This window comes from Bombina bombina, chromosome 4, assembly GCF_027579735.1.
Source record: "Bombina bombina isolate aBomBom1 chromosome 4, aBomBom1.pri, whole genome shotgun sequence".
Taxonomy (NCBI): domain Eukaryota; kingdom Metazoa; phylum Chordata; class Amphibia; order Anura; family Bombinatoridae; genus Bombina; species Bombina bombina.
The window spans coordinates 436,593,328-436,619,520 of NC_069502.1; the positions used below are offsets into that span (position 1 = coordinate 436,593,328).

At 36.0% G+C, this 26,193-nt stretch overlaps 1 protein-coding gene across 1 annotated transcript in view; it reads left to right on the top strand.

The window, feature by feature from the left end:
• The window catches only part of TNK2 (tyrosine kinase non receptor 2), a 555,703-nt gene that overhangs the window by 478,812 nt on the left and 50,698 nt on the right, over positions 1-26,193 (top strand). Inside the window, exons 11-12 of the mRNA XM_053710269.1 lie at positions 14,222-14,316; positions 21,060-21,254. Coding sequence (XP_053566244.1) covers positions 14,222-14,316; positions 21,060-21,254 — 290 coding nt within the window. The remainder of the gene's footprint in view (positions 1-14,221; positions 14,317-21,059; positions 21,255-26,193) is intronic.

Below are 26,193 nucleotides of genomic sequence, written 5' to 3' on the forward strand. Positions count from 1 at the left end.
CTGCGCTGGATGGATGAAGATAGAAGATGCCGTCTGGATGAAGACTTCTGCCCGGTTGGATGAAGACTTCTGCCCGTCTGGAGGACCACTTCTGCCCGGTTGGGTGAAGACGTCTCCCGGTAAGGTGATCTTCAAGGGGTTAGTGTTAGTTTTTTTAAGGGGGGATTGGGTGGGTTTTAGAGTAGGGCTGGTTGTGTGGGTGATGGGTTTTAATGTTGGGGGGATTTGTCCTTTTTTTTTCAGGTAAAAGAGCTGATTACTTTGGGGCAATGCCCCGCAAAAGGCCCTTTTAAGGGCTATTTGTAATTTAGTGTAGGGTAGGACTTTTTTTATTTTGGGGGGCTTTATTATTTTGTTAGGGGGATTAGAGTAGCTGTAATTAGTTTAAAAATCTTGTAATTTGTTTATTATTTTCTGTAATTTAGTGGGGGGGTTTCGTACTTTAGATAATTTTATTTAATTGTAATTAATTGTATTTAATTTAGGTAATTAATTTAATTGTAGTGTAGTATTAGGTGTAATTGTAACTTAGGTTAGGTTTTATTTTACAGGTAAATTTGTATTTATTTTAGCTAGGTAGTTATTAAATAGTTAATAACAATTTAATAACTATTCTACCTAGTTAAAATAAATACAAAGTTGCCTGTAAAATAAAAATAAACCTTAAGCTAGATACAATGTAACTATTAGTTATATTGTAGCTAGTTTAGGGTTTATTTTATAGGTAAGTATTTAGTTTTAAATAGGAATTATTTAGTTAATGATAGTAATTTTATTTAGATTTATTTTAATTATATTTAAGTTAGGGGGTGTTAGGGTTAGGGTTAGACTTAGGTTTAGGGGTTAATACATATAATATAGTGGCGGCGACTTGGGGACGGCAGATTAGGGGTTAATAAATGTAGGTAGGTGGCAACGATGTTAGGGACGGCAGATTAGGGGTTAATAATATTTAACTAGTGTTTGCGATGCGGGAGTGCGGTGGTTTAGGGGTTAATATGTTTATTATAGTGGCGGCGATGTCCAGTTCGGCAGATTAGGGGTTAAAATATTTATTTTAGTGTTTGCAATGTGGGGGGCCTCAGTTTAGGGGTTAATAGGTAGTTTATGGGTGTTAGTGTACTTTTTAGCACTTTAGTTAAGAGTTTTATGCTAGTTGTAGTGTAAAACTCTTAACTACTGACTTTTAAATGCGGTACCAGGCTTGACAGGAGAGGGTCTACCGCTCACTTTTTGTCAGACTCGTAATACCTGTGCTATGCAAGTCCCATTGAAAATATAGGATACGCAATTGACTTAAGTGGATTTACGGTATTTCCCAGTCTGGCCAAAAAAGTGAGCGGTACACCTGTACCTGCAAGGCTCTTAATACCAGCGGGCTGTCAGAGTATATAAATATTATGATGAATATTACATATGTGTATATATATATATATATATATATGTATATTTTATACACTGTAGATGTTAGATGAGACCTCAGGATTAATTAAACATGAGTTTGTTGAACACAGCTTCTAATACACGTCTATCAGGATTGACGATCAGTAGAGCCTTTTTGAAACACAAACATTTCTTTTCTAAAGGAAATAGCTCAGTGACCCTATTCATTTGACTATATATGCAGATTTTATAACCTCAGAACATTTGGTGAGGTGAGAAAAGAATGTGTTCAAGGACCCCTTTGGAATTTGACACGTGTGATACAACAGTTCTATCTCACTGAATCTCTATTTGAAGACTTACTGCAGAAAACCCCTCTTGGGGGAAGGTGACACAAATAAAATCAAATACACATCTGCACTGCTGGCTAAACAGGAAATATGCTGTTTTAAAGACTCTTACAACTCCTCATGGATTGACCCCATGTGGAGCAATAAAGGCCTTGGAAAACACAGACAAATGCTAAGATGTGACTCTGGAAGTCACGTAAGCAGACAGCAAATAAACATTTTTTTTTTCTCTCTCTGTTTAAATACATGCCCCAGAATGTATTAAATATAGAAATTTGGGAAATTGTCTAATTCTATATTATTATTACATGGGTATTTGCTAAGCTTGGGAGGTAACTGTTTTAATCAGTCAAAAATGTGTAATAAATTCTGTTTTGTTTATATTTTTCAGACAGATAATCTCAAATCTACATAGAAGTGAATGTGCATGTATGTGTGTATATATATATATATATATATATATGTGTGTATATATATATATATATGTGTATATATATTTATATGTTTTGAAAACATAAAAGATCTTACTTAGCCTCTGTGTGTTTAAAAACATGAATAGATGTTTATGGACCTGAAGAGAAGTGATTATTAACATTTATTTTCTTATTTCAGATCTACATAGACAGGATTCACTTGGAATACAGTACAATACTGAATTAAAAATAAGCTATTATTCACATATAAATGCCAGGATACCGATAAAATTGTAATGCATTTTAAGCTACTAATTAGCAGTATTAAATTGCCTTGATATAATAAAATGTTAATAATATAACATATTTGGTATCAGAATAATCAAAAAAAAAAATAACCTAATATTAACCATCTGTAATTGGGGTTATATATGATTAATGCAGAGAGTGTAATCTGATTAAATAACCATTTTATGAAAAAAAAAAAAAAAAATTAACTTGCTTAAAAATGTCAGAAATGCTGTATTGTATTGCTATGTTGTACTGTATGCTGCCACCTGGTGTTATGTTGCGAGAACTACAGCCAGAAGGTTCTTTCTGGCTGTTAAAAATGAAATTTCCAAGGGCCAATCCGATTTAGACTTCCCAGATAACCAATGGGAAGGTCAGCTCCCGTAGTGCCACCCACATGATGTCATCAATGATTATATAATGGGAGTGTTGAATGCACAAGGGAGAGTTGTCTGTAACTTGTTGAAAATTAGTGATCTGATTTTGGCTGCGATATACCTGAAAAAAAAAAAAAGTTCACTTCAGCAAGGAGCTTAAAACTTATCCTTGATTTGTGCAAAAACCTTCTTTCAAATGAGATGACCTAAAGACCGCTACGAATTGGTTCAAAATTGGTGAAGTATATTGTATTTTAAATTGGTAGTTATAAGCCTAGGTTTTGTTCAAATCTGTGTCTGAATTGGCTAAGTAACTCATCTATACAAGTTCTGATATTGTCGGTTAATTTTGTATTAGGATAAATTGCAGTTAAATAGCAGAATATATATTTTATCCTATTGTTTTATAAACACTGTTTAGAATTGTATTGCTTGGATGTTAAAGGTTTTTTTAGTCCCATTGTGTTAAATAAATAAGGCTGAATTGTGAAGGTATATTGTTCTGGGTTTTGTAAGAAGAATAGCATATCTTAAGAGTTGGTTCTAACGCATATAAACTTTTATTTAGTTTCCTTTTATTGCAAATATAGTTCAATATGTTTATGGATATTAACTAAATAAAAGAATTCAGATATTTATATTAATTGTATGGTCTAGTAGATGCATGGTTAATTAGGGTTTCTATTTCTTTGTATTGTGTTTATAACCCTGCCATAAACTTATATATATTATTTGGATAGCACTGCTAAGATTTTCATAAATATACTGACATAATAATTGGAGGCACTTTTTCTGAGATTTAATAATATCCATCATAATTGATATAATATATTTGTAAGTAAATAGAAATTATTATAAAAGAGAAAAAAAAAAAAAAAATTCATATTTCGAAGATATAATTTTTTTTGAAAAGTTGAAATATTAATTTTCATATTTCGAGATTGACATTAATATCTTGAAATATTATTAAAGATTAATTTTGAAAAATTAATAAAAATATTAATTTTTCATATTTCAAAATTAATCAAAAATATTAATTTTTCATATTTTCAAAGTTAATCAAAAATATTAATTTTTCATATTTCGGAATATTAATTTTTCATATTTCAAAATTAATAATATATTTTTTTTTTTTTTTTTTAAATATAAAATTTTTCTCTCTTTTTATTGGCAAAAATTGTATTAGCATTTTAGTTAAATAAATACTAAACCAATACAATAATGTCTGTAGCCAGAAGTGACTCATTTAATTCTACACATAGCAATGAAATTGGTCCCATAACCATACCTATTACTAAAGGTCAGGTCCTTAAGAAAGATATCTTAAGTTACCTTAAAGGGAAGTTTAATATTGCGGGTGAATTAAATGATTTTATGGATATGCTTGAAACTAGGGCTAAAAATATTACCGTTAATAATAATATGTGGAATGAAGAGAATGAATTCTTCCAGGAATTATTAATGATTAATCAATGCGAAGCTCCCAAAAAGCGAGACGAACTAATACTAAAATCCTGGCCCCTTTTAATATGCATAATTGACGAAATGTCGTTCTGTGTCACAGACAAACGATTGCAAATACAGGAGCTAGAAAATAGTATTCGTTCCTCGCGCAGACGCGAAGAGGGTTTAAAAATAGCCAAAAATAAAATGGATGAATTTGCCCAAAACCTAGCCACCTTAGATAAGCACAATATGGACTTAATCGCGCAGATACAAGATTTAAATAAACAGCTTGCGCAAAGCCAGAGAGAATTAAGCGATTTAAAAAGGTCATATCGCCATAATGAAAACCCCTATATTAGCAATGAGAATAATACAGATAATGCTAACTCCTTTAGCGAACGCGTCAGGGACGAGGTACGAAAATATATAGAACAACATAGACAAATGACCCCTAACGGGTCAGAAGTAGATTTCCCAAATAGACAATCCCCTCAGGATGTAAATCCAGAGGACAGCTGTAGCGCAGCTGATGCAGGGGAGGGAAACTCTAACAGAGAATCCCAAAATAAGTCTGATAAAGTCTATGATTCACATAAAATAATCACCTTTGTACAACGCGCAGTACCTATATTCTCCAATAAGGGAACAACATCTGTAATTGATCATTTACAGGCTTTTGAAAATGCGTTAGCTATAATGAATGTTACAAGTGAGAAATTGAAAATTGAATTTCTACCTTGGATATTTGACAGTAAGCATCACAAATTCTTTGCCTCACTAAAGGATATGAATATTCATTCCTGGAATGGGGTAAAACGACAATGCAGAAAAGAATTCGGGCAATATCGCACTAAAACTGCCGCAAAGATAGCGGTATATGGTTTAAAGTGTCGTGCGAATCAGAGTCCAATCGAATTCCTTTCTGTATTGAAAAATGCGTACAGTATGGCTGAAGATAATCCCAGATTTGATGGCTCAGAATTTGTAAATTTATTTTTTGAAGCACTGCCTACACCCATCAAAATTAACTTAGCTAGAGATTTTGATGAGGACTGCTCATTGGAATGGCTGATCAAAGAGAGTACAAAATTATACTCTATTCAGCAGTCCAGTGAGCAGGGGGTTAAAAAGGAATCAAAACCCAAAATTGTAGCAGAAACTAGGGTGTCACCTAAACCCCTCAATTTGGAGTCTAACAAGAGAACTTATGCAGAGGTGGCCAGTCAAAACAGGCCATCTCCACAGAGGTTTAATTCTGCCCCTCCCCCTACACAGGTTGAGGCGCAGGGAGACTATAACCAAAGTGGGGGACATAATCAGGTGAATAATTACTCACAAAGAGAATACTCACCGAATAATTGGTATCCGCGCAAGGGTAGATACAATAGACGGCGAAGATATTCTCAGGGTAACCAGACACCCCAGGTATATAATGCTCCCCAAAGTACTAATGCTGAACAAGCTGAACCCCAGGGGCAACCACGCCAGAATAGAAATAGTGGCCCTGATTCTGAGGGAACCCAATGGTCCAGGAATCAGTACAATGGGGCACCAAGAGATAGGCCCAGGGGTAGAGGTAATTTGTACAATCAGGTAGATATGCTGTTTACCCAATTAAATCGGTTGAGTGAACAAATCGCTAATATGAGTCAAAAATCTACGGCTCAGCAACCGAACAATACTTTTTTAGGGGTACAGCCAGTGGTCAGCAGTGGACCACAGGCACAGTCATAAATACTGCAGTATCACCTGAAGGGGAGGGGAGAGATATACAAAATGTAGTAATAAATATCAATGATACTAATTATGTTATCTCCCCACAGACCGGAAACGGACAAATTAGCTGTGACAATGAGCGACATCAGCCGGAAAAAGTTAACAAATCTCTTCCTTTGCAGCTCTCTCTTAACCTTGTTTCCACAGATGCAGTACAAAAGAATCCAGCCGACCCTGTCATAGAGGAAACAGGTAGGTATGAAGCTTCTTCTGCATCGGAAAGCATGGCAAACTCAGGTAATACGTGGCGAAGCCCACAAATGTATGAGAATGCAAATTTTATGTGTGAAATGATAGAAACTGCAGGAAGATATTATGTACTAGTTGAGCTGCAAGATTCAGTCTCCAACCCTATCAGGGGATTAATTGACACTGGGTCACAGGCAACTATCTTATCCCACAGGTACTACACACAGCTAAATGAGCTAACACCCCACAAACCCAAAATAAGAGAATTTGACGGTTCTCTAATAGGTGTTGGGGGTGACTCCCTAAAAGTCTACGGTACTGCCTGGTTAAAATTTAAATTGGGGAACAGGGTCATAAGACACCCTGTCATTATAGTGGATCTGCCAACTGATCGTTTAATTATTGGTAGTGATCTCCTGAAACGATTAAGCACCATAATTGATTGCATAAATAATGTAATTTGGTCGCAAGTTAAACGGCCTATCAATTATGAAAAATCTGATATATCTCGCACCCGACATAGCTGTCACGTGGTGGAAGAGAAACCAGATGCTGTGGAGATTCATTTCAGGAATAACTCTACACCTGAAATCACTATTCTACAAATAGATGATCAGACTCCTTTTAGTGGCTCTGATGGTAATACTTTTAAAATTTCGCCCGGAAAGATAGCGAATATTTCCCTAGATGGCGATGTATTAACCATATCACTCCACAAGGGGGATCATAAAATCCCTAAGGGGGGAGGCCACACTCAATACCTCACAGGGATTGAGAGAGTTAAAGAGGATCTATTTATCCCTATACAAGTACATGACCTTGGTAAAACCAAGTATGCTAAAATAAACTTAAAACAGGAAGCTAGCTATATAAGCGAAGGTTTATTAGCGCAAATAGCTGAACCTAAAGTGATTAAATATCTTTCTCCCCAAGACCACAGTGTCAGCAACCTGGATGACAGGTCTGAAAGCTATAACATCACCGCTAAGTGCTTATTATCTATCTCTATAGGAAATAAGTCAGTGAAGCACCTGTTTTTAGTTTTAAATACTCCCCATAATCAAATATACATTGGCAATGATATCTTACATAGATATGCCATACAAATAGATTTGATTAATTCTTGCCTCTGGAGCAGGTTAAAGGGGGACCCTGAAGTATTTCAGGATGAAAATGCAGCCCTGAAATCAAACCAGCAATTGCCATATGCTGTGAATATGCAGGTATCTAGCGATGTCATAATTCCTGCTGGGGCTGATAAATTTCTTTTACCCTTACAGGTAAAGAGAGGTCAGAAATTAAAAACTTCTGAAACACTGATTTGCCTCTCCCATAGAATACAAAATCTGGGTGTCTCAGTAACCTACACTCCTATGGTGAATATTGGAACTGTTCCAATAAATATTATTGTGCATAACATGACCCCACAGGATATAACATTATCCAAGGGAACTACCATAGGATATGCACTGGAATCAAGTTATTACACTTTTGGATTCCAGAATAATGTAATTGGGCTAATACCTGAAGGATACCTAACTGAAGAACAATTAATAGAACAATCCTTTGCATCTATGCCAGAGGGTCTATTTAATATTCAGTCTATTTATCCCTTCAGCTCAGAGGAAGGCATCTGTAAAATTGAAGAAGCCTCTCTAGTGTTTGATCAGCCAATCAAACAGCAAGATTACCCCAATACCCAGAGTCATGGGAGCAATGTAAATTATAATCAAGGGGATCTCACCTCTAGACTGGAAGAAGCCTATGAAATAGGACAGCCTGAAATCTTTCCAGGATTTCAGCAAATAGTCGAAGAGCAAATATCCTTAGCTAATGGCTGTTCTAGCGATGATGAACGCCAACAGCTGCGAGAACTCCTGATGGAGTACAAGGATATTTTCGCTAAGGATTCTTATGACTGTGGTACCACAGACTTGCACATTGCAAGAATACAAACAGATCCTAATGCGCCACCTGTATTTGTCAAACAATACAGACTTCCCTTAGCCTCATATGATTCTCTTGCAGAGATCATAAGGAATTTGGAAGAAAGAGGTATTATCAGACAGGTGCACAGCTCTTATAATAATCCTATTCTAGGTGTCCTTAAGCCCAATGGACAATGGCGTTTGTGTGCTGACTTAAGACAGCTAAACAAACGAGTATACATGTCTGGCTGGCCTGTACCATACATTGACCAGTGCCTAGCACAAATGCAGGGATCCAAAATATTCACTGCCATTGATTGTGCACAGGGATATTGGACCATAAAGGTACATGAAGAGGACCAATATAAGCTAGCATTCTCCTTCCAAAAGGTCCAATATGCATTCCAGAGACTTCCATTTGGATACATAAATTCTGGACATGAATTTGCTGTATTCATGCATAAGGCTATGCCTGACGCACTGGAAAGGGGGACCTTATCTTATGTTGATGATGTTTTAATCAAAAGCACAGACTTTGAAAAACACATCACAGAACTTAAACATGTCCTCAGCCAACTTAAAAGGGCAGGTGCCAAATTATCCCTGCAAAAAGCTCAATGGTGCCGCACTCGTGTAAACTTCTTGGGACATGAAGTTACCTCTGATGGATTAAATCCCCAGAAGAAAAAGGTGGAAGCTATAGTGAATTCTAAAAACCCAACTAACTTAAAGGAATTGAGATCATTCCTGGGTATGACGAATTATTCTCGCAAATTCATTGATAATTATGCGGAATTAGCTAAACCACTACTACTTCTTCTAAAGAAAGATGTGAAATGGCACTGGGGTGAGTCTCAAGAGACAGCCATCAGAGAGCTGAAGAGAAAACTCACTCAAGCACCTTGCTTAGCGTACCCTGAAGGTGGTAAACCTTTCTTCTTAGAGACAGGTTACACAGATATAAGCATGAGTGCTGTGTTATACCAAAAGCATGATAATTTGAACAAAGCCATTGCTTATGCGAGCAAAAATCTATCCCCAGTAGAAATAAAGTTTAACGATTGCGAAAAAGCCCTCTTATCTACTGTATGGGCTCTACAAAATTTCCGCAGCTATATACAGGGCGAGAAAATTATTGTAGAAACGGCCCACCAGCCTTTGCTATATTTGCAAAGTGAGAGAATAAGAGATGGGAATTTGTCTAATAGCCGCATAACAGCGTGGACTCTTTCCTTGCAAGGCTGGCCATTAGAAATTCGCTACAAGCAGAATAAAAAGAATCCAGTCGCACAAGGACTTGCTGAGCTCCACGACTGTACTGATAGAGATCCTGGGGAAGAATTATCAGAAGATGATTTTCTGGAGGAACAATTGCTTTCCCCATATAAAATGTACAATGAGGAAAATTGCCAAACATTACCTTGGGTGTATGTTGATGGTTGTTCTTACCATGCCACTATTGATAATGAGCGCAGATTAGTCGCTGGCATTGGTATAACTGGGGCAAATGGATTCCCAAATATATCTATAGGTTTCAACATTGGACCAAGATCCAGTCAAGTTGCAGAACTAACTGCTGTTTTCAAAACCATTGAAATGGCTATTGAACATGGTATTCATGAATTTGTGATCATAACTGACTCAAATTATGTGCGTGACAGTTTTGTTGAATACCTGCCAACTTGGAAAAGAAATGGCATGCAGAAAAGCAATAACAAACCAGTCAAGCATGGCAAGTTGTTCTGCGAGATTGATAATCTGGTAGTATCCAATGATTTAACAATACACTGGAAAAAGACCAAGGGTCATTCCAGAGTTCTAGGTCCTGATAAGGAAGGCAATGACCTTGCGGATTCATTAGCCAAACAAGGAGCCATAACTGGAGAACTCCTTAATATTGACCATTTAATGGGTGCAATTCAGGTAGAAGCCATTACCAGAAACCAGGCAAAACAACAGAGTGAGCCTAACTTGGTACAATGGAGTCAGGATTCTCCTAGTGAGGACCTGATCACTAGTCAAAAAGAAGACCCCATTGTAGGCATCTTCTATAAACACATAGAAGATCCTGAAAGCAACCCCATCTCAAAAGATGATTGTATTGGCAAAGAAGATCTGAGAATCTTAATAAAATCTAAATCACAATTCAAATTACAGGATGGTTTGTTAATTAGAACCTCCAAAACTGGCATCCAGCAGTGGGTAGTACCCACCAAGTTCAGAGGTCTAATGCTCCAACATGCCCATGATGCTCCCACATCTGGACATCGCGGTGCCAAACTCACGTATGAAATATTGCGTGATTATGCTTTTTGGCCACACATGTTGAAAGACGTTCAAACCTACTGTCAAGGGTGTTTAATCTGCCCACAGTTCCAACCCACTGCACCAATGCATAGAGCGCCATTGCAGAAAAGGGGGATGATAATGCCATGGTCAGATATACAAATTGATTTTATTGGTCCAGTAACAAGGTCATCAAGAGGTAACAAATACATGTTAACAGTGACATGCCTGTTCACTAAATGGGTAGAGTGCATTAGTGCACCTAACAATAGTGCTGAAACATGTGCAGCATTGCTCATCAACCATGTATTTTCCAGATTTGGTTTGCCCCAAAGAATCGAATCAGATCGGGGGACCCACTTCACTAGCGAAGTGATGACAAAAATGTGGAAAATACTAGGGGTTAAAAGAAAGCTCCATATTGCTTATAGAGCTGCCTCAAGTGGTGGTGTAGAGCGTTACAACCAATCCATTGTTAAAATCCTCAAAAAGTTTGTGAGTGAAACAGGTAAAGACTGGGATATAAAACTACCTCTAGTCGTAATGGCATTAAGAGCAACTCCAAGTAGTGCTACCAAGATGTCACCTTTTGAACTGATGACTGGTAGAAGAATGGTTCTACCTCAGCATCTACTGTACCGTACGTCAGACCAAAACTTGATAAACGCTGCCAATACACATCAATATGTGGAAAACCTAAGGAAACACCTGCAACATGCCTTTGCATTTGCTCAAAGGAATTTAGAAAGAGCCGCAACTGCCACTAAAACCTATTATGATCTCAAAACATCCAAAAAGGAATATGAAATAAATGATAAAGTTTATCTTTATAACTTTGGAAGAGATCAGGTTAGGGAGAAGAAATTTCTTCCCTCATGGAAAGGTCCTTTTGTCATTACTGACAAAATATCTCCAGTGGCCTATAAAATACGGATCCCCAAAAATGAAGGTTTCATAGATAAATGGGTACATATAAATCAACTGCGGGCATGTCATCCCAGGTCCCAACTACAAGTCATAGAGGGAGAATGAAGTGTCATATCCCCAAATGCACTAAAGACATACTGTAATTTAAAGATGCCTAACTGATAAACATGAAAGCTCAAAATAACAAACTTTCTTCATAAGAGACTGTCTATGAGGTATACGGTTGATCCTCATCAAATACCACTGACTTTAAGCCAATTCAAATACATGTGTCCTACATCTATTTGAAGTTGGAAGGGGGATTTATGTCAGAGTATATAAATATTATGATGAATATTACATATGTGTATATATATATATATATATATATGTATATTTTATACACTGTAGATGTTAGATGAGACCTCAGGATTAATTAAACATGAGTTTGTTGAACACAGCTTCTAATACACGTCTATCAGGATTGACGATCAGTAGAGCCTTTTTGAAACACAAACATTTCTTTTCTAAAGGAAATAGCTCAGTGACCCTATTCATTTGACTATATATGCAGATTTTATAACCTCAGAACATTTGGTGAGGTGAGAAAAGAATGTGTTCAAGGACCCCTTTGGAATTTGACACGTGTGATACAACAGTTCTATCTCACTGAATCTCTATTTGAAGACTTACTGCAGAAAACCCCTCTTGGGGGAAGGTGACACAAATAAAATCAAATACACATCTGCACTGCTGGCTAAACAGGAAATATGCTGTTTTAAAGACTCTTACAACTCCTCATGGATTGACCCCATGTGGAGCAATAAAGGCCTTGGAAAACACAGACAAATGCTAAGATGTGACTCTGGAAGTCACGTAAGCAGACAGCAAATAAACATTTTTTTTTCTCTCTCTGTTTAAATACATGCCCCAGAATGTATTAAATATAGAAATTTGGGAAATTGTCTAATTCTATATTATTATTACATGGGTATTTGCTAAGCTTGGGAGGTAACTGTTTTAATCAGTCAAAAATGTGTAATAAATTCTGTTTTGTTTATATTTTTCAGACAGATAATCTCAAATCTACATAGAAGTGAATGTGCATGTATGTGTGTATATATATATATATATATATATATGTGTGTATATATATATATATATGTGTATATATATTTATATGTTTTGAAAACATAAAAGATCTTACTTAGCCTCTGTGTGTTTAAAAACATGAATAGATGTTTATGGACCTGAAGAGAAGTGATTATTAACATTTATTTTCTTATTTCAGATCTACATAGACAGGATTCACTTGGAATACAGTACAATACTGAATTAAAAATAAGCTATTATTCACATATAAATGCCAGGATACCGATAAAATTGTAATGCATTTTAAGCTACTAATTAGCAGTATTAAATTGCCTTGATATAATAAAATGTTAATAATATAACATATTTGGTATCAGAATAATCAAAAAAAAAAAATAACCTAATATTAACCATCTGTAATTGGGGTTATATATGATTAATGCAGAGAGTGTAATCTGATTAAATAACCATTTTATGAAAAAAAAAAAAAAAATTAACTTGCTTAAAAATGTCAGAAATGCTGTATTGTATTGCTATGTTGTACTGTATGCTGCCACCTGGTGTTATGTTGCGAGAACTACAGCCAGAAGGTTCTTTCTGGCTGTTAAAAATGAAATTTCCAAGGGCCAATCCGATTTAGACTTCCCAGATAACCAATGGGAAGGTCAGCTCCCGTAGTGCCACCCACATGATGTCATCAATGATTATATAATGGGAGTGTTGAATGCACAAGGGAGAGTTGTCTGTAACTTGTTGAAAATTAGTGATCTGATTTTGGCTGCGATATACCTGAAAAAAAAAAAAAGTTCACTTCAGCAAGGAGCTTAAAACTTATCCTTGATTTGTGCAAAAACCTTCTTTCAAATGAGATGACCTAAAGACCGCTACGAATTGGTTCAAAATTGGTGAAGTATATTGTATTTTAAATTGGTAGTTATAAGCCTAGGTTTTGTTCAAATCTGTGTCTGAATTGGCTAAGTAACTCATCTATACAAGTTCTGATATTGTCGGTTAATTTTGTATTAGGATAAATTGCAGTTAAATAGCAGAATATATATTTTATCCTATTGTTTTATAAACACTGTTTAGAATTGTATTGCTTGGATGTTAAAGGTTTTTTAGTCCCATTGTGTTAAATAAATAAGGCTGAATTGTGAAGGTATATTGTTCTGGGTTTTGTAAGAAGAATAGCATATCTTAAGAGTTGGTTCTAACGCATATAAACTTTTATTTAGTTTCCTTTTATTGCAAATATAGTTCAATATGTTTATGGATATTAACTAAATAAAAGAATTCAGATATTTATATTAATTGTATGGTCTAGTAGATGCATGGTTAATTAGGGTTTCTATTTCTTTGTATTGTGTTTATAACCCTGCCATAAACTTATATATATTATTTGGATAGCACTGCTAAGATTTTCATAAATATACTGACAGGGCGTTAAAAAGCAGTGTTAGGACTTCTTAATTCTGCTTTTTAACCCTAACGCACAACTCGTAATCTAGGCCAAAATGTCCACAGTCTTTCTATGTTTACACTTTTTGATTCACCAGCTCCTACTGAGCATGTGCAAGAATTCACAGAATATATGTATATGCATTTGTGATTGACTTATGGTTGTCACATCATGCAGGAAGAGTGGAAATAGACATAACTATGAAATGTGTCATTTGAAGTTCAGACTAAGTGCTATTGCAATGTCTTTTTATGATACATTTGTTGATTATGCAAATCTTCTGTATCTTACTGGTCCTTTAATTGTTACTCTTTTCTGTCCTTAGGCTCAGCCCACAGATATGCGAGCACTTCAGGATTTCCAGGAGCCAGATAAGCTGCACATTCAGATAAACAATGTCATCACTGTCATCGAGGGCAGGTACCAATTCTTTACTTTTCATAGACAGGAAATGAAAACTGCTTACCCATGATGTTGCTGCTATAATCTCTAATGTATCCAATCCCTGAGGCCTGAAGAGAAATTAGTACAAAATATTTTAAGAACATGTCTTATAGTTACGTTGATATAACAGGCAGTTTATGTACTGGAATGAATCTGTATTTGTGTAGAACAGGGGCAAGCATAGCCTCTTCTTGTACTACAGGGATGATTCTGCAGTGTTCCAGAGATTGTGACGCTGACTCACCCTGTGGGGTAGGTTATCATCGACTCTGGGTGGAGAGCTGCAGGTGAGTCACAGAGGAGTGCCTGTCACCACCACACCCAGTGATCGTGTCCAGGCTTTAGGGACAGACAGAGCAGATTGGGATTAACCCCTTCCAGGTTCACTCACATATACTAAAGAAGCCACTAATTATCTAAAGAGACGCTTAGCGCTTTATGCAACTGATTTAAAATCGTTACTGTCAGAAAATAGGCTGTTTATTGACAGACAATTCATCCACTGCTAATCAGGAGAATAGTAGATGGATTCTGCAGCTTTACACTGATGTGTGCTTATTTTCACTAAATTAGAGGAGGACATATATTATTATCGCCTGGAAAGTGTTTAGGTAGGGACATTATGAGAACCTTTCAATTCATGACAACATCAGTAAGGCACAGAAGTATCAATTATACACTTTATATATATTAATCTATTTTGAAGTGCTGTTACCAGGTTGTTGTATAATAAGCATGGAGAGTCTTGTGCAATGAAAAAGTGAATCCTGTATTTCACTTCATGGTTAAGTGCTCATTTATGTTCCTCCCATAAATGCTTTATATCCGCTCTAAAACTCCTATCCCAATTTGATATAATATTGTAAAAATTGAAGCATGCCTTTATCCCTTTGAAATATAATGGTATGTCCCACTATACTCACACCTTCTGGGAATGGAATATTCCATTCTGCTTCTGTAGGTGGAGTTTGTGAGAGATTAACTGTTAGGATTACCTGAAGCAAGGGGCGGGTTAAGCAGTTTTTTAATGCTAAAAGAGCCCTTTCTGTTGTTGAGAAAATAGATTTATGCACACACACATAATAAAAATACATATTTTTATAGTAATGTCCTTTGCACCTGAGCACTCATTTTTGCATTAGTGATCATTGCTTACCATGTGTTTAACCCCTGCAAAAGGGGTTAAACAAATATCCCACTGTGGATCAATAACATATTGCAGCTTCAGATCAGGTCATGGAGGTGACTGGCAGCTACATGTGTATAGTGCACCAAATTGGATTACACACCGTGTCCTGCTCAACTGATGCAATGTGTTGGCGCTACTGAGTAGAACTTAAATGGGCAGAAAATAAATTGCAATTACAATACATTTATGTTGTCTTGCCATAGAGTAATGTATCAGCCAAGTCTAGACACTTTCTAAAACAAATGGATGTCTTGTTTTGCTACAATTGTTTTTCAATAGCCAAACTCCACCCACTACTTACCTTTTATTTGGAGGAGCCAATCTTGCTTGAGTATGCAACAATTATAATGTTAGTATAAAGCGTATTGTTTTGCAAATAGTAACTGTTAAAGTGAATTCGGGAAATAAATGTAGCAGTATATTGCAAATTTGTTTTACTGTGTATAACTTACATTTTATATTAAAATATAAAGGTGTTTGCTGTCCCTTTAAAGTGAATGTAAAGTTTCACAAAGCCGGAGCAGTGATTTCCCGCCCGCCGTTTGTCTCTTCATACGTCAGCAATGAAGGATCCGGCTTCCTCCAATCACTGCGTGGCCTCAGGCAATGTTTGATTGGAGGAAGCCAGAATCGCTGCTTCGGCTTGCAAGAAGAAAAGGTAAGTATTTTATCAACACCGGTGAAATGTAAAGTTTCATGAATGAAAGTGCCCCTGTTTTTAATAGTATTTTTAAAAACCGGCACTCATTCGTGATTAAAGGAGGACATAAATTATCACCTTGAAAGTGTTTAGGTAGGGACATTGTTTAGGAAGGGGTATTTTTAAAAACCGGCACCCATTCGTGAATTTTTTCATTCACTTTAAAGGGATATTCCAGCCAAAATTTGAAACCACGTGGGTGCATTTTGGTATTGAACAGAAGCACTTTTGTAATATACATGTATTAGCAAAAATGCTTCTAATAAAAGCTATAGCTGTTTCAAAAGTGTATTTAAGTATGCACCGTGCACCAGCATTTTAAACACAGCGCTTGCTCTGAGAGCCTAAGGTGCTTGTACCATCTGGTAATGATTCAATTTGTTAATTGCTGACATGATACAGGTATCACTGGTGATCTGAGCTGCTACAGTATTTAAAATGTGGGTGCAGTGACAATATCTAGCTATGCCTCACGTGCACGTGCAGAGAAAAATGTTAACTCTAAAACAGTGATAACTTTTACTAGAAGCATTTTTGCTAATACATCTATAATGCAAATATATTTCTAATCAAATATGTAATTCATCTATGTGCTTTTAAATTTTGACTGGAATGTCCCTTTAAGCGTGTTTTTACATTTTTTTTACTGTTGTGGAGTTAAAAATCTAATGAATTAGAACATTCTCTTTTACATTGAAATACTGATCTGGTTTCACTAAGGATTAAAGGGACACAAAAAAACCCCAAAAATTCAGATAGAACATACAATTTTAAACAACTTTCCAATTTACGTCTGTTATCAAATGTTCTTTGTTTTCTTAAAAAGCAGGGATAAAAGCTCAGAAGTGTGCACATGTCTGCAGCACTATGGGCTAGATTTATCAAAGCTGAGGCGGACAGGGGGCGTATACGCGCCCCTGTACTCCTCAGCTTGCCTGTGGCGGGGCAAAATTACCTGCAGGTAATCACCATTGCACACAAATGCAATTTTGCGCCCGCCCACAGCCAATCACGCGCGGGCAGGAGCTTTCAATCTCCTCGGTCGGAAGAGGTTAGGGAAGTGGCGGTCTGGTGACCGCTGCTTGTTAAATTACGGCAAGCAAGTTCTTGTGAGAACTTGCAGCCGTAGGGCTTTGAAAAATCAAGCCCTATATGGCATCAGTTTTGCAACAATGTTATACATTAGCAGGAGCACTAGATGGGGGCACTATTTCCTTTCATGTGCTTTAGGCATGTGCTTGCTACCTACCTAGGTATCTCTTCAACAAAGAATAACATGAGAACAAAGCAAATTTGATAATAGAAGAATTGCATTCTCTAACTGAATAATGAAAGTAAAAATTTGGGTTTCATGTCCTTTTAAGGTAAATTTTACTTTACATATCTTTCCATTTGCAAGGCTTTCCTTAGGACCGGTTTAAAAGACTCGTATGAATCTTCTCAACAGAATAGCAAACCAGTTACAGAGGTACCTAAGAGGATTGTTTTCTAAATTGTTAGCACAAATGACCAGTAAATATTAGAAATCAGCTCAGGTATTTTTATTTACTTTTTTTAAAGGGACATTCCGGTGAAAATTTAAATGCACATAGATTGATTACATCTTTGAATAGAAAGATATTTGCAATTTACATTTATTGGCAAAAATGCTTCTAGTAAATGTATCACTGTTTTAGTGTTAACATTTTGCTCTGCATGTGCATGTAAAGCATAACTAGATATTCTCAGTATTTTATTTTAAAAAACAAAAACGTATCAATGGAATTATTTGGAAATTAAAACTATAGATTGTGCGTAGGAGTGTAATTTGAGTTAGAGACAGCTAATTTTGAGGGGTAGCATAATGTCACTCCTATGTTCTCAAAATATCATACTTACATTCATGTTATTTTAAAGCAATGGCCTGTCTGTCTAGTGGGGGGTGATTATTCCATGTATTCTTCCATGTATCCCTGGCATCCAGGTGTGAGGAATATATGAGGCAAGTATGATGATTCTTATGAATTCTTGGGCATTGGGGAATCAGGGGGCAGCAGATTTCCCAGTGCCTAGGGTAGCACAAAAGTTAAAAGCCACTGATGTTGGGTATAAAGCTTCCTGTTATTTATTTTTTCTTAGTTCTGAGTATAAGATATCGTTCAGTTATATGCAGTTCATTCAATGCATTTATTTTAATTATATATTTATATATATATATATATATATATATATATATATATATATATATATATTTGTGGCATTAGTTGGGAGAATAGCAAATTAACGTATTTAATTATTTTGCAAAGAAAGAGGTTACCCCTTTATGTTAAACAATCTAGATATATTAAACTGCACAATTTGCATTCACACTTGTACTCTGATACAGGATGTTAAAGGGATAGTTATTTGCCATTGGATTGACAGATCAGTTTTATTGCCTGTTTGTGATAAAATCATCTGTGACTAGAGACAATAAATATATTAACCTTTACTTCACAATGATATAATTACATCTGTACTTTGATGCATATCCACACACTAATACCTTACCGCTCTTCTGCAAAAGAAAGGGTTAAGTACAAACAAGGAACTTAAATGCACTCATTTCCTTTGACCCGGCCTGTGTACCAATGGCGTGCTGCAGCTTAGATACACTCTTACACACCCACACACTGCTCCCATTCCTGCTGGCAGCCACACAGCGGGGGCAGGTGAGCTGATCTTTTCAGAAGGGATGGGTTACAAGAGAAGGGGGGAAGGGCAGAGGTGTCAGAACAGTAAGGACAGAAGTCCTGTCAGAGCAGAGGAGAGAAGCTAAACTGCAAAATTCTCAGGTCCCGTAAGTAAAATATTTACTGGTATTATCTAGAATCTTAATAAGAATGTACAAGGGTTGTTCATCCTAGTAGAAAACATGTTGTTTATATCTTGTATGTCTGATAGTTAATGGTTTAAAATCAAAACTGCACAAGCTTCCTTTTTTTCTATAAAATATCCCAGTGAAATGTTACAATATGTGGAGGTATATCATGTACTACTCCTAAAGTGTTCCATATACGTGTCTTTGGGCATCTTGGGGTTCTATTAGAAACGTGCCCCAAAAGACTTGCTTCTGTGAAAGCAATGTGCAGGGAACAGGAATCAAACAGCTGTGTTTGGGGAGTCTTGGGGGCAGTTTGTGTTTTTGCTGTATAGTTTTTTCCATTCAATGCAATGCCTATGAGATCCTTGAGTAATGGTTTGGAATCCAGGATTTTTATCAATAGTCCCAGACCAGCAAAAGGGAATCCATGATTGACAAGGTGTGGGGAGCATTGCTATAGAACACATGTGTTACATTATTTATCTATCATCTATCTATCTATCCATCTATCTATCTATATATATATATATATATATATATATATATATATATATATATATATATATATATATATAAACTCTCATTATAGACTATATGAAAGGGGAAGTGTTTAATTCTGAATTTCATAAAAGTCAAATGAGTAGGAAGAGAGGTATGTTTCTTGCAGTGAGTGAACTCTCAAAAGAGTAGAAATGTGACAAGAATTCCACCTGACATGTATACTGTGTAGCTCTGGAAATGGTGCATTTATACTTTAATGTTAATGCTCATAATCAATAATTAAAGTCTCACATGGAACTTTGGACATCTTTGGCCTCTGAGTCTTTTTCTCTTAAGCAGCATAGTCATTTTTACTTTTGACAATGATGAATGGACTCTCCTGTTAAAATTGAGAGCTGTTTAACTACCTTTGAAGAGTGTGGGAACTTAACGCTCTCACTGCCACAAGAATCTTCCATTAGCTCTACTTTACACTTCCCTCCATTTTTATACTGCTATCCTACCTCTGACCTTCCTGTGGTGTTCATTACTGCCCTGTCTCAGCCAGTCCCTAATAGCAGACTTTAAAGACATTGCTTATCATATGATTGGAATATAGACAGTTTATTAGTAGCTTTGTTATGTAAAGTGCTTTTTTGCTTTTGTTGGGTTCAACTGGAAAACTGCATTGGTGATTCTATGACAATTCTGTGATATGTATATGTGTAATGTATAATATGAAATGTATTTGCTAATAAAGTAGCTTAAATTGCTTTGAATTTCACTACAAATACAAACATTTAATGTGCCTATAGAAAAGAATCCTACAATAATTTATATTAGGTAGACAGAAGGGATATATTATAGCTTTTATGGCAGGTGTGCATTGACACCGAAAAAAATAAAACTTATGGTTTCTGTCAAATATATAGAAAGTTTCCTCTTTCCTGTGTTAGACAAACATCCCAAGTTTTTTCTGGATAGTGGCAACCTGTTGCTTCTTGCCCAAAGCCCCCTCAGTTTCTGACGTCCTTAACCGGTTAATTAGTAAGAGACTGAAGGAATGCCAAAAGTGTCAGGAAGGAGTGCTTGAAGCCGACAAAAGTCTCTGGGCTTGCGCTCTGTCTGAGCGTGCCTGTCCAGGGTTGACAGGAAGCAGAGCTGACTCACGCTTACTATGTACTCACACGTGTAAACTGGATGAATGAATCAACTGTACTCAGCACGTAACTCATGCAGAGGAAAACAAAGTGTGTGGTAGCATTAACTCACATACAACTTAGTCAAGGTTTAAACAATTCACTGAGTAAGAGCAAAGGTTGGATGCTACTAAAGGCAAGTTTTATTTTTTTTCATACTCAATTCAAATGTGTTATATTAGTATATAGTATACATAATATACGCATAGTATGTATGTACTTATATTTGTGTGTCTATGTTTAGGAAGACTACAGTAATATAATAAACTAGTTTGTCATATATCTGTGATACAATGCTCTTTTTTATAGGGCTGAAAACTATTGGTGGAGAGGACAGAACAAGAGTACACTGAAGGTGGGACAGTTCCCTCGCAATGCAGTGACATCAGTGGCTGGTCTGTCTGCCCATGATATCAGCCGACCTCTTAAAAACAGCTTTATCCACACTGGTCATGGAGACACTGTTCTTGCACACTGCTGGGGCTACCCAGACCGGATTGATGAGTAAGGAAACCATTACTGTCTGTCATGATTTCGTTGTAAGAGCTCCATCTATCACCAAAAAAATCATGTCTCTTTGCTTATAGTTTACCCTTCCCATCGTAATCCCTGTAATTGAAACGAACAACTTGAGGTTTTCCTGCTGTGATCGTTTTTAATTTGGAAAAACTAAAACATAAGATATTCAATGCCTCCTGTATATCTCTTTAGAAACATATTGATCTTGTCTCCAGTAGAAAAGTAAATGCTGGGCCTTGGTAGTTACCAGCTTAGATGAGCATTCACTTTACATTGACACCTGAGATATAGATAAACATATTGGTGCAGGTTGTTTTAGTGAACTTTACTTCTGCTACGTAAATATCACATGCACTTCCCCTTATGACATTGTGCAACATCAGGATTTGGGTAGTATAAATGCTTGTTGCATAAGTATAGAATTGTTAATAAGCACATTGTAATCTATTTCTAGCGTATTTAGTGGGATGCTTAGGTTTCATTCTGCTCTAGGTATACAGAGATTTATGGTGTCATCCTGCACTCTTGACTGTTATGTATTTCCCACTTTTGTATTTCTCACAATTGTGCAGTTTGTAAAACACAAAATAATACATGCAGTGCATAGTCCGTAAATTACTTTCTCTCAGTAACACATAGAGAACACTGATTCAATCTCCTTCCTGTAGTTAAAGTGAAAGTAAATCCTAGCGTTTTACAAATGCTAGGATTTACTATTAAAAACAAATAAAGGTGATTTTCATTCATGAAGTATAAGATACTTCATGTAAAAAGCTCCTTTATTTGATTTAATAAATCGCCGCTCTTACAGCAGCGCACGGCTAAAAAAAATTTTGGGCTAAGAGGTGACGTTTTCACCTCTTAGCCAATAGCCGTGCGGTAAATCCGGCTCCCATGGGCGCCAAGCCAGATTTACCGAACAGGTTATTGGCTAAGATGTGAAAAGCCGTGGGCTGCTGTAAGAGCTAAGAGCAGCGATCGATTGAATCAAATAAAGGAGCTTTCTACATGAAGTATCTTATACTTCATGAATTAAAGTCACCTTTATTTGTTTCAATAGTAAATCCTAGCGTTTGTACGTTAGGATTTACTTTCACTTTAAGACACACAGACAGTGCAATTATTCAATCCCTTTTCTGTCAGTCACATAAATAGCTTTAGGGTCTTAACCAATTCTTTTTTCAGTTGGTAATAAACAGTGATTTAGAGCTGTGCAAATCTAGATTATTGTGTGTTGCACTTTCACACGAATAAATACGGCGACAAAAAGAGACAAATGCTCTAAACCTTGGCCATATTCGGTAATCGTTTACCAAAAGAATCAGCTAATGCACATAACATAAAGTATCATAGAAGAAGTAGCAGATCCGCAATCACTGGATATTCAAGGTGTAACAATTGATTGTGAATAGTGACGTTTTGGATATCAAACCGTCCCCTTCATCAGACCAAAAAAAAATGTTTTATGGTCTGATGAAGGGGATGGTTTGATCCCCGAAACGTCCCCGAAACGTCCCTACTCACAATAAATTGCTACACCTTGAAAGTCCAGTGAGTGCAGATCTTTTCTCCCTATCTCTCTTTATCATCTATATATTTTAAATATATATATATATATATACACACGTATAGAATATACAGGTAAGTCCAAAGCACAGATCCGTAGGCAGTTTAAGAAGTTGTAAAAAAATAAATCTTTAATTCTAAAAATAGTAAAAACATCCAGTGTTGCATAAGATATGCTGTACATAGCCGTGTTCCTCAGCAGATATGTTTCGTGCACACTGCACTTGTTCACTATATATAATGTGGTCTTGGAATCTTTAGATCTGTACTGATTTCCTAACAAAAATTGGTGTCATCCACCCATATTAAACAAATTTCCGATTTACTTCTATCATCTAATTTGTTTTGTTCTCTTGGTATTCATTGTTGAAAAGGATATCTAGATAGGATCAGAAGCTGCTGATTGATGGCTGCACATATATGCCTCCTTTTATTGTCTCACCCGATGTGTTGAGCTAACTCCCAGTAGTGCATTGCTGCTTCTTCAACAATGGATACCAAGAAAATGAAGCAAAAATGATCATATAAGTAAATTGGAGAGTTGTTTAAAATTGTATTCTCTATCTGAATCATGAAAGAATAATTTTGAGTTTCATGTCCCTTTTAAGCTTCTCAATTTTCTTTGTTTAGCCATTACTTTAGCATACCACATAAGAGGGTAAAGTTTCACCTTTTACTATAACTGCACATTCTACTTGTTCAGATGCAGTGTCAGGGTAGCTTACTGTAAAGGATAGCTTAATCATTTGCATATAACGGCTACAATGCTATCTTTACATATTTCAATACAATTGTATCCCTTTAATGTTTTTGATTCAGATGATTCAGTTTTCCATTTAGTTGTTTTTCATGAGTTCTCTCCTTTTTATAGTTTTGGTAATGTTTTGTATCCAGGCTGATATGACCTCCCATATGGGGATTTACATTGCATTGGCACAAAAGTTGTATACACTCATCTCTTGTGTGACGATTCTAGGCAATGAGAGAAACTTTTTTTTGTACTTACCTTTAAATCCCTTTCTTCACGTTCTGACTGGACATGAACACATTTCCTTTCTGGTTTGGTGTTCCTGTCCTATCTGGCACTTTCCTCTTCGTGTGAGTCTCCCTCTTTACTTAGCTGAATGGTAAAACTGTGAAGAGAGATGGAAAAGGAATAAAGAGAAGGGGTTTCCTGTTAAAGTTTTTGACTCTCTATTAGTGCCCGATGATCTAAAGCAGCGGTCGCCAACCCGTAGTCCGCGGACCACTAGTGGTCCGCGAGAAGATGTTGGTGGTCATTGACACCATCAAGCAGGAATTAATCTCCTCTGATGGTGTCACCCCTGTCGCATCGCAACTCCTACAGTGCCTGGCTGGACATCAGTGAAAACCGACAGAGGAAGAGTTAAAGGGACAGTATACACTCATTTTCATATAACTGCATGTAATAGACACTGCTATAAAGAATAAGATGCACCGATACTGATATAAAAATCCAGTATAAAACTGTTTAAAAACTTACTTAGAAGCTCACAGTTTAGCTGTGTTGAAAAGGCAGCTGGAAAGCCCACTGCAAGTGGCAAATAAGACACTCCCCCTCCCCTACTTGGTTAGGAGTCTGAAAATCAGAGCAATGTTATTTAAAAATAAGCAAAACTATACATTTATTTAAAAAAAAAAACTTTATGGGCTATATAAATAGATCATCTACAAAACATTTATGCAAAGAAAAAATGAGTGTATAATGTCCCTTTAAATTGCAATCTCCCTACGCACGTTGCATAGTAATGCGCAACTTGCGTAACTAGATTGTATTTTTAACTCATTCCGTCCGGTGCGCTGCTAAGAGGAAGATGCTTCCATTCTAAAGCCAGCATAGGTTGGTATAGTCTTGGCTTGAAATAGTGGAATTAAAGTATTGAAGAAAATAAAATCCTAAAAAAAAAATTAATTCTATCTAATTTATTTTGTTCCCTTTACCTGTCTCTTTGTAGTAGTTTTCCTAATTCCTTTAGGAGGACTTACATCACTGTTTATCTTCCTCCCCGCTATCTTCTTTTTTTTTTATTAAATATTAATTATTTTTCATTCTAATAATTTTCCCACTCACAAAGCCATTCCACCTCAATTCCAGTAATTGCCATCCAGCAAATCAGCCATATCCCACCAGTATTATAGTAATTGCCAGTAACATCAGTCGTGGTTAGCTCACATCCATATTGAGAGCTTTCTGATATAAACTTAATTTATGACTCCAATGTTTGTCCATGATCATAAGTAGTTTTGAATCATTCCTAACTGGGGAGGTAACTTGGAAGTCTTGTGGTCCTTTTAAACATAATTCTTTTTATCCCACTTTCTGCCTCTCTGTTTACAGCTTAATAGTTGCCACTCACCATTCATCTGTCATTTGGAAGTATTCTCTCAGTCATTCAGTTAGTTAATTCCAAAAAATAATTCTTAAAAATGTGTAAATATATACATAATGTAAACTTAGCTATGGTTATACTAGTTTATGTACAGTAACACTAGAAGTGGAGGTGATAAAGTCACTTCCACGAAAGAATGCGGATATAGCACTCACTGTCTTGACCCATGGGCGGCGTCAAATTCCTGAGTATAAAACTTAACTTTTATTTAATATTAATAAAAATAAGGGAGAAGGGGGAAACAAAAACAATTAAAAACCTAGGATAGAGTAGTCATGTATAGATTCCTTTATATACAAAAATTCTATAAATAGGCCTTTGGGGTATGATAGCCCAAATAGTAATATTGCGGTATGATCTATACACAGATCACTGTGGCACAAAGGCTCAATTGAATAAAGCTTAGGTAAATGTTGTGTAGGTTAGTATAAGACAACAGAGTGAAGGATTACTTCTTAATATAACTGATTGAAGGTTGTTGGTTCACAGTAATTATTTGGATATTAAGTGAGATAACCAGTCAATTAATGCTGACATAGTACACTTGTGTGAGTATTACTGTAATCCATGATATGAGTTTATTATTTATTTGAAGTAACATTCACATGTGAAATACTATACACAAGAAATACTGGGTTTATATGGGTTGTCCAGTAGAAGAAACAATATGTGTGTTCCAGTGTTGGGCTTTAATTTATATATAAAATACCTAAGATATTATAACTAGCAGTATTATGGTTCAGTTACTAATTGTGGTATCAATGTGAATCACTTAAAATAACTAATGTTATTCTTAGTATTTATATATCCAGTCTAGAAGTATATATTACCCATCACCTGGTAGTATTGTATTCACCAAAGTATGGTTAATTTTATTCGTTCACTGTTTGTAAATTCTTGCTGTAGTGAATGCCTAGTATAACAATGAGCTACCAGTCTGGGGTTGG